Source organism: Colius striatus, unplaced genomic scaffold (assembly GCF_028858725.1).
Source record: "Colius striatus isolate bColStr4 unplaced genomic scaffold, bColStr4.1.hap1 scaffold_35, whole genome shotgun sequence".
Taxonomy (NCBI): Eukaryota; Metazoa; Chordata; class Aves; order Coliiformes; family Coliidae; genus Colius; species Colius striatus.
The window spans coordinates 1082945-1092689 of record NW_026908519.1 but is presented as its reverse complement, the minus strand read 5'-3'; the positions used below and the strand labels follow the sequence as shown (position 1 = coordinate 1092689).

At 48.1% G+C, this 9745-nt stretch overlaps 1 protein-coding gene across 1 annotated transcript; it reads right to left on the bottom strand.

Annotated features, from left to right (window-relative positions):
• Positions 1-644: 644 nt before the first annotated feature.
• LOC133629253 (uncharacterized) lies at positions 645-5785 on the bottom strand. Its single transcript, XM_062019907.1, is given in 3 exon segments — positions 645-3569; positions 3571-5589; positions 5772-5785. Coding segments are annotated over 3 exon segments (4806 nt in total). The 3' UTR covers positions 645-796.
• Between the last annotated feature and the right edge of the window lie 3960 nt (positions 5786-9745).

Below are 9745 nucleotides of genomic sequence, written 5' to 3'. Positions count from 1 at the left end.
AATGGAAATATGTGTGGTCCATTTCCGTTCGTTAGTGACCCATACTAAATTTCCAGGACTCTGGACTGTAGTATATTTGCAGTCAAGCATTTCCCCATCTGACCCACCTTTAGTATGTGGTGGCAGGGTATGTTTGTATCCTCGACATTCACATCCCCACTTAAGCAGATAACGGACGGGGAAAATCCCTATTTCCTTCTCCGGGGTGTCACAGTTGAGGACTTTGGTACAGTTCCACCCATGTGTGTGTTCCACAATCGTTTTTTTAGAAGTCATCTCATGAAAAGTGTGTGTATAGCGTTGATCCTGCTTTCCTTGAAACTGCACACACCAGTTTACTGGTCCTATGTAGCTAAAAGTTTCTGCAATAGCGGGTCCCCAGATAGATTGCCAGACCTTGGGGTCTAATTGTGTGATATTCTGACATACCACTTCAGAGTAAGTTTCAGTGGTAGTTACTGTAACTTGTTTTTCCTCATCAAAATAACACGTCCCCACAGAATGGATCCCTCCCTTTTTATATTCAGAATTAAGTTTTCGTTTGCAGTCTTCCTTCCTGATTTTCCACTGTGATTTTCGTGTCCTGATAAATCGCCGACCTACCCCAGTCCTAGTTCGAGGCACACTCTTACAAAATTGGGATACATTATTTTTATATTTTGGTAGTGGTCCCGCCGGGATTATACCCCACGGAATAGGCTCCCCAGCTGCTTGTGGTAATGGTAAACAAGCAGTGATACTGGTCGCATTTTGGGCCTTCCCGAAATCTCGGATTAGTCCCACCAACAGATTTTCCCTAGGTGTTTCGGTTTGGTTTCCGAAACACACGAAGCTTAAGAGGATTATCAGTCTTTTCCACCACCCAATCATCCTTTTGTATATCTCTAGGTGCCCTTTTTACATGCGCTGAATGTACCCACGCAGTAATCCCATCGGCTTTTACAGCGGTGGGAGTTGTTAACAATACCACATATGGTCCCTTCCACCGAGGTTCGAGCGTCTCTGATCGGTGTCGTCTAATCAGAACTTTGTCTCCGACCTGGAACGAATGGGGCATCGACACCTCCCCCGGATCGTAGAGGTTCTTCAACTGTTCCCAAACTTCTTTTCTAACTACTTCCAACGCTTTTAGGCGTGCTGCAAGAGTAAGAGAGGGCACAACAGGTTCATCAGTCCCCACTATTTCTGTCAGAGGAGGGGGACTCCCATACAAGATTTCATAAGGGGTGAGCCCCGTAGGTCCTGGGGTGTTTCGAACCCTAAACAGAGCGAGGGAGAGAAAGACTGTCCAATCCCTCCCGCCGGTCTCCGCTACTAATTTAGTTAAAGTTTCTTTCAAGGTCCTATTCATCCTTTCTACCTGTCCTGAACTTTGAGGGTGGTATGCACAATGGAGCTTCCAGTTAATCCCCAATTGTCTGGCTACTCCCTGACTTACCTGGGCGACAAAGGCAGGTCCATTGTCTGACCCGATTACCTTGGGAATACCAAACCGGGGAAAAATCTCTTCCAGGATCTTTTTTGCGACTACTAGTGCTGTTTCGTTCCTTGTAGGGTATGCTTCGACCCATCCAGAGAAGGTATCTACAAATACTAACAAATATTTGTTACCGTACCGGGCAGGTTTTACTTCCGTAAAGTCTACTTCCCAATATGCTCCTGGTCGATCTCCTCTCAGTCTCTTTCCTTGGATTCCTTTAGTATGTCCTACATTTGTAAAGGCACATGCCTCGCAATTTTGTACGATGCGTTCCACGGTTTTCCGTAGGTCCGGGACCTTGTAGCGTGATTTTTTTGCTAGTGTGATAAGTTTTTCAGTCCCCAAATGCGTAAGTCGGTGCATTTTATCGATGTAAGCTTTCCCTTCCTCAGCGGATAGGTTTGTTTCTTCCTTTCCTTCCACTGCCTGTTTGTCGTCAAGTTTTACTGAGAGTATCATGGCCTCTAGTGCGGCCTCTTTGGCAGTTGTGTCTGCCATTCGATTCCCTCTTGCAACCCAGTCATCTCCTTTTTGATGCCCTGGGCAATGTATGATGGCCACCTTTTTGGGGAGATGTACGGCTTCTAGGAGATTTAAAATTTCCTCTTTGTTCTTAATTTCCTTCCCCGCCGATGTCAAGAGCCCCCTCTGTCTGTATATTGCCCCATGGACGTGGGCTGTTGCGAAGGCGTATCTGCTATCGGTAAATATGTTAATCACTTTTCCTTCAGCCAACCTCAGGGCCTGTACGAGGGCTACTAGTTCGGCTTTTTGGGCAGAGGTCCCCTCTGGCAACGAGCTAGCCCACACGACCCGTTTCCCGTCCACTACGGCTGCGCCAGCCTTTCGCTTTCCTTCCAACAGGTAGCTGCTCCCATCGGTGAACCACGAGGGGGTTCCTTCCATAGGCTGGTCAGTTAGGTCTGCGCGAATACCCACTTCTTCGGCTAGAACCTCTTGGCATTCATGGAGAGGCTGGTCACTCTCTCTTGCTTCAGGCATCAGTGTGGCTGGGTTCAGGATGGCTGGAGGGGCAAACTTAATACGTTCAGTTAGTAACAGACTCTGATAGTAAGTCATCCTGGCATTTGTTAACCACCGGTCAGGAGGTTGCCGAATAATGCTTTCCAGGGAGTGGGCTGCAATGATTGTAATTGGTTGTCCAAAAGTAAGTTTATCAGAGTCTTTTACCAAGACTGCAGTGGCAGCCACTGTTTTAAGGCAGGCAGGCCATCCACTGGCCACGGGGTCTAATTTCTTTGACAAGTATGCCACTGGCCGCTTCCAGGGTCCGAGTCTCTGTGTTAATACACCCCGGGCCACTCCCTTTCGCTCATCCACGAACAGAGTAAATGGTTTGGTGAGGTCAGGTAACGTCAGAGCAGGGGAACTTAACAGCGCCTTCTTTATGTTGGTGAAGGCCTCTTCCTGCTCTTTTCCCCATACGAATTCTCCTTTGTTTTTGGTGAGTGGATATAGTGGTTCAGCCAAGCTAGCAAACCCAAGTATCCAAAGGCGACAGAACCCCGCCGTTCCCAGGAACTCACGCACCTGTCGAGAGGTTGACGGGGTGGGGATCTGCAAGATGGCCTTCTTTCGGGCTTCCGTCAGCCACCTTTTTCCATCCTTTAGAGCATATCCCAGATAGGTTACCTCTTTCTGGCAGATTTGTGCCTTCTTTGCTGAGACACGGTACCCCAACCTTCCAAGTTCAACCAGTAGTCTGCGAGTTCCCATCAGGCAGCTTTCTTTGGTGGACGCCGCGAGTAGGAGGTCATCTACATATTGGAGTAAAGTTACCTGTGGGTTTTGTGCCCGGAAAGTTGCCAGGTCCCTGTGGAGGGCTTCATCAAACAAGGTAGGAGAATTCTTAAATCCTTGTGGTAATCTTGTCCACGTGAGTTGACCCACTCTCCCACTTTCAGGATCTCTCCACTCGAAAGCGAAAATTAACTGGCTCACTGGATGCAGTCGCAAGCAGAAAAATGCATCCTTTAGGTCAAGGACTGTATACCAGGCACGATCTGGGGGAAGAGAGCTTAAGAGATTATATGGGTTGGGTACCGTAGGATGTAAGGTAAGGACTCTTGTTGACTTCCCGCAAGTCCTGTACTGGCCGATAATCCCCAGTCCCAGGTTTCTTTACCGGCAAGAGTGGTGTGTTCCAGGGAGATTTACAAGGCACAAGAATCCCTTGTTGTACAAGCTTGTCGATGTGAGGTCGTATCCCTGCTACTGCCTCTTTTGACAATGGGTATTGTTTTACGCTTATTGGGGTGGCACTTGATTGCAGCTTGATCACTATGGGAGGGATGTTCACCGCTTCCCCCATGCCCCCAGTTTCGGCCCATGCTTTCGGATACTGCTTGAGCCACTTTTCAAGGTTATCCAGGTTCTCCTTGGGGTTTTGGTATAGTCTATATTCCTCCCCCAAGTGCAGAGACAATACGCATGTTTTTGGCTTTCTGCCTGCAAGGGCGATCTCAGGGCCAGCAGAAGTAAAGCTTATCTGAGCCTTCATTTTTGTTAACAGGTCTCGTCCGAGGAGGGGGGTAGGGCACTCGGGTATTAACAAAAAAGAATGGGATACCTGGTTAGTTCCCAAGTCAATAGTTCGATTAGTGGTCCAGCGGTATTCTTTTCGACCTGTTGCTCCAATTACCATGGTCTGTTTGTTAGTTACAGTCCCTAATGAGGTTTTCAGTACGGAATATTCTGCCCCAGTATCAATCAAAAAATTTACTGGGGTCCCCTCCACATTTAACGTTATCCTAGGCTCGGGGAGGGGTTCCGGGCCCTGACCCCATTAATCTTCATCTTCCTCCAGGGTTAGCACTCTCTTTCCCTTTTTCTTGGGGCATTCACGGGCCCAATGCCCATGTTCCTTGCAGAACGCACATTGATCTTTTCCCAGTCTTCTGGGTCCCTTATTCCTGCCATTGTCGCCCAGGTCCCTTCCTCCTTTCGCCTGTCTTTCCCCTTGGCGTTTCCCTTCGGCCATTACTGTAGTAAGTATTCTTGTTAAATTCTTATCCTGTCTCTTTTGTCTCCGTATTTCTTCCTTCTCTCTCTCATTCTTTTCCCTCTCCCACTTTTCTTCCTCGGTTTCCCTTTTATGGAACACTTTCTCAGCCTCTTTAACAATATCTTGCAGGGTGTAATCCTGCAATCCCTCGATATGCTGCAGTTTTCGTTTTATGTCTGGTGCAGCTTGTCCGATGAAGGACATGATAACGGAGGCCCGTTGTCCCCTAGATTCGGGATCAAACAGGGTATAAATACGATAGGCCTCCATGATACGTTCTAGGAACACCGAGGGTGGTTCATTAGGCCCCTGCATAATTTCTCTCACCTTTGCCAGATTGGTAGGTTTCCTGGCTGCCCCTCTTAGTCCTGCTACCAGAGCCCGGCGGTATATGGACAGTCGTTCCCTACCTGCTGCTGTATTATAGTCCCATTGCGGTCGCGCTACTGGGAACAACGCTTCCACTTCCATTCCTGTTCGAGGGGGTTGGCCTGGTTGGCCTTCCTGTAGGGTTTTTCGTGCCTCCGAGAAGATTCGTTCTCGCTCCTCTGTGGTGAAAAGTGTTTGAAGTAACTGCTGGCAGTCGTCCCATGTGGGCTGATGGGAGTACATCAGGGATTCGACTAGTCCTATGAGGGCAGCAGAGTTCTCAGAAAAAGAAGGGTTATTTGCTTTCCAGTTGTACAAATCGGAGGACGAAAAGGGCCAGTACTGTAACGGTTGTAACTCATCTGGCTCTGTGGGGGCTGGCCCCACCGCCCGGAGTGGTAAGGCTACAGTGGAGTCTGGTCCCTCAGGCGTTATCCCCCGTTTACTCCTGGTACCGGTATAGGGTCCTTCTTCCCAACCCCCCGGGTTATACGGCACAGGTATTCCCTCGTCTGGGGACCGGGGTCCAGTTGGGGGGGCGGTGGGTATAGATGTGGATACAGGTGGAGTCCATTCAGGGGGTCCTTCGACCTCTGGATATACCTTGGTCTTAGGGCTTGGTTCTTTCAATTTTTCATAATCTCCTCCATTATTGGTCACCCCTTCTTCTACTCCTGTGAGAGCCAGAGTCCTGGTTGTCACAGGTACGCCCCGTCTAAAGTATGAGTAGGATGGGGCTAGGACTCTTATTTTATCATTTGGAAGAAATGACCCAGTCCGGCGGATACATCACCAAATCTTCCCATACTGTGATATATGGTTCTTGGTCAGGATGGCCTCCTATTGAGGCGAAAATAGTCATTCGGACTGCCCGTATGGTATGGATGTCAAAGGTACCTGACCGTGGCCATCCTACTTTAAAGGTTGGCCATTCACTTTCGCAATAATTTTGCCAATCCCCCTTCTTGATAATAAGAGACAGGTTTTGCCCTCGTGCTTTTACTTTTGCCCAATGTGCCAATGTTAATGACAGAGGGGTGGATCGGGACTGCCCCATGGTTATCAGTAATACAAAAAAGATTATAATAAGACACACACACACAGAAACGATTTCTCGCTCTCCACGACTTTTACACCACGGAAGAGATCTTATCAAAATTTCAGAAGGGCGGAGACTTCGTCCCCTCATTCACTCCACAAGGACCAGCTAGGTTTCACCTATAGGCAAAGGTTGCCTATTTTCACCCGTGAGGCGTCCCCCAGGGCCGTAGCCTGTGGTGCCGGACACGTCTGTCCCCCACACGTGCTACTCAGAAACCTCTTTAAAGTCTGTCAGACCTTTACTGACCCAGCAGCTTCAGTTTTCCCGTGACCCTTACTTCCAAAACAACATAACACAACCCTGACAATTATGACTCCTATCCTTACACAGGTAGAACATAAAAAATCAATACAATTAATCAGGCACATCTAAAATTTTGCACAAAGGGGTTTCTGTCCCGTACCTATCCCCGTAATTGTTGAGTGTGACTCTCAGGTGAAACCAACAAATACACTTATGGACACAGAGGCGGCACAAAAAGCATTCCCTGAACTTACAAGGGTATCAAGGTATGTTCTCACCCAATCACCCACAAAAGTAACATTCACTTGGTCTCTGATGCTTAAGATATCTGTGCAACAGCGAGCTCCCAATCTCACACACTTAAAACATTTTCAGAGGTTAATGGAGAGAGAGAGAGAAAAAGAGAGTGAGAGACTGAGAACCTTATCCGTGTATCCCTAAGTGTTTTTCTTACTGAAGTTGGGGATTATGGACTGTTGGGTCACGAGGTTCAGGAAAGAATCCTTAGTCCCAGACCTGGTCAACAGTAGGCTTATTTAAGGAGACCCTGCCGTTGAGTCACGAGGTTCAGTCTGGACCCCCTTGCTTTCTAAGGCACCCTTAAAAGGGGCTTAGGTGCGGCTAGATCCAGACCTAGTCTCAGACTTGGTCAACGGTATGCAGCCTATGACATAGAGGAATGGGCACTAATTTAAATTTCGAGAGACACAAAAGAAACAGAGATAAAGGAAAGAAATAACGTTAAAAACAATGTTATCTCAACAAAGCCTGCTCAGTTACACAAACCACAAACTCTTAATCTCAATCTACACAAGCTCACAAGCTCTCATGTGGCGCCACAAATATTCACACAAAAAAGCTCACCTCCAAGGGGTCATCGTTTCCTGAGGTGTTCGTCGTTGATCCCGGACGAGCCCCCAAAATGAAAGGCGAAGCTTTCCTCTACCCAGGCAGACGCGCACCTCAGAGGAAAACGAGGAGCCGACTTGATGCAAACACACGAGGTGAGGTTTATTTCGGAGCTCCGGGTCGTCTCGTAACTCACGCAGGAGTCAGAGGAGGCGACCCTGGTGCTCAGTAGAAAAGGGTTTTTATAGGGTTTACACGCCACACAACAGATATAGGGTTCAAACAATAGTTACAAGCTCTTGACCCTTGGTCTGGACCCTCCTGATAACCACAGGCCGCAGCCTTTTTTAGGAAATGTTTTTAACTTCTGCTTCTAGGAAATGAAGCGGTCTCAATGAGACTGCACTTTCGCTGAGGCGGTTGTTGTTCTCATGGTGTGCAGGCCGTACTCCATTTTGTTTGTTTTGCTTCTCCTCAGTTTGTTTTGCTTCTCCTCAGTTTCGCCTCTTCTCAATGTGAAGTCTTAGAGCACTGCTACAGTGCCCACAAGTGCTGTCATGTCACACAGCGCCGCTGCAAAGGCCAGATGGGCTGTTGTATTACACACTCCTGTTGCAGTGCACACCTGTGCTGTGATGTCACAGAGCACTCTTGCAGTGTTCAGTTGTGCTGTGATGTCAAACGTCCGCGGAAGAGGAAGACGGAGCACTGGAACAGGTTGCCCACAGGGCTTGTGGAGTCTCCTTCCTTGGAGGACTTCAGCATAAGCCTGGACACGTTCCTGTGCGACCTGATCTAGGTGAACTTGATTGTGGGGGAGAGGGTTGGTCTAGATGATATCTAATGGTCCGTTCCAACCCCTACCATTCTAGGATTCTATGATGTCACACAGCCTGGATGCAGTACCCAGATGTGCTGTGATGTCACAGAGCACTGTCAGAGTGTCCAGAGGTGATGTGATGTTATAGAGCACTTTTGCCATGCCCACGTCTGGTGTGATGTCACAGAGTCTCTCTGCAATTGCCACATGTGCGGCAATGTCACTGAACCCCATTGCAGTGCCCACGTGTGCTGTGATATCCCCATGCAGTGTATCAGCCAGCACTGTGTCACATTTGCAGCTGCTTTCCTGAGGGAGCTATCTCCATTCCCACTCACTGGGACTCCTCAGCTCCCATTGAAAAAATACATGGTATCGGTTAAGCTCTACCACTGAGTATGGGAGCTACAAGAAAGCAGGAAGGCAGACTCCACCTATAGTGGTAAGTAGGTCCCATTGTAGTCTATCATCTTGCACTGTGTCACATTTGCAGCTGCTTTCCTGTGGGACTTATCTCCAATCCCATGCACTTGGGCTGCTCAGTTCTTATTGAAAACATACAGGCTGCCAGTAGAAGTTATGCCACTGCGTGTGGACACTACAAGAAAGCAGGTACACAGACCCCAACTACAGTGGTAAGTAGGTGTGGTAGTTTGAGCCTGGCTGGATGCCAGGTGCCCACCACACCACTCTGTCCCCCACCTCCTCAGCAAGCCAGGGAAGGGGAGAAAATAAGATGGGAGTCTCGTGGGTTGAGATAAAAGCAGTTTAATAAAGAAGCAGCAAAGCCCCGCGCGGGAAGCAAAGCAGAAGCAGATAAAGCTGTTCCTCTCCACTTCCCATCAGCAGCGATGTCCGGCCACCTCCCGAGAAGCAGGGCTGCGGTACGCGTAGCGGTTGCTTTGGGAAGGCCAGAAATGCATCTCGCCTCCCCTTCCTGCTCCTCTCCCCCAGTTTATATTCCTGAGCTGATGTCTTAGGGTATGGAATATCTCCTTGGTCAGCCTGGGTCAGCTGTCCTGGCCATAGTCCCTCCCAAGATCATGCCCACCCACAGCTATTGGTGAAGGTGGGGGAAGGAATGCTGGAGGGACAGCCCTGATGCTGTGCGAGCGGTAGTCATAATATTGATATCAACAGTAAGCACAGCACTGCAGGAGCTGCTGTGGAAAGTCACTACCATCCCAGACCCACTACAGACAGTCACAGGAATGCAGACATATTACAAACACTATTGTTTCTGTGTTCAAACGAAACACACAGTCAGTAATATCAATCATGAAAACATCTCCTTAATTGTAGCATTCTTTTTTCATAAAGTGTATGCTCAAAAGACCTTGTCAACTCTTACAAGGGCTCCAAGTTTGCTGCATGTCCAATATGTTCATGTGGCTGCACAGCTTCTGAAGTTGTGTTCTATGTTCTGCATTGTCAGTTCCCAGACCTGTAGGCAAAACCTCAGATTGAACGTCGTATTCGTTAACTGACATCTTCAAGTCTGGAAGCCTGGTAACCTGGACCTTGGATGACAAAACACACCAAGTTGAAACCACAACTCATCAGTAGTCTCTCTCTAACTCTAAGCTGCTCTAAGTGAAACTGTAAACATGTACCCATTTATTGATACCTGGAAGTAATTGGTTTTCTCCCAATGTCCCAACAGGCATGTTCCCATGTTTAATTCTTCTCCAGATATTGCCATCTTTTTCATCATAATAGTGTCATAAGGAACTCGTAGTTAACTCCATGGAACACAACCAAGAGAGCAACCAAGTAAACAATCTGAGCCCTGATTACACAAGTTACAGCTGAAATACACACCACACAGAATAACTTCCTAGACCAAAATAGAAGAAG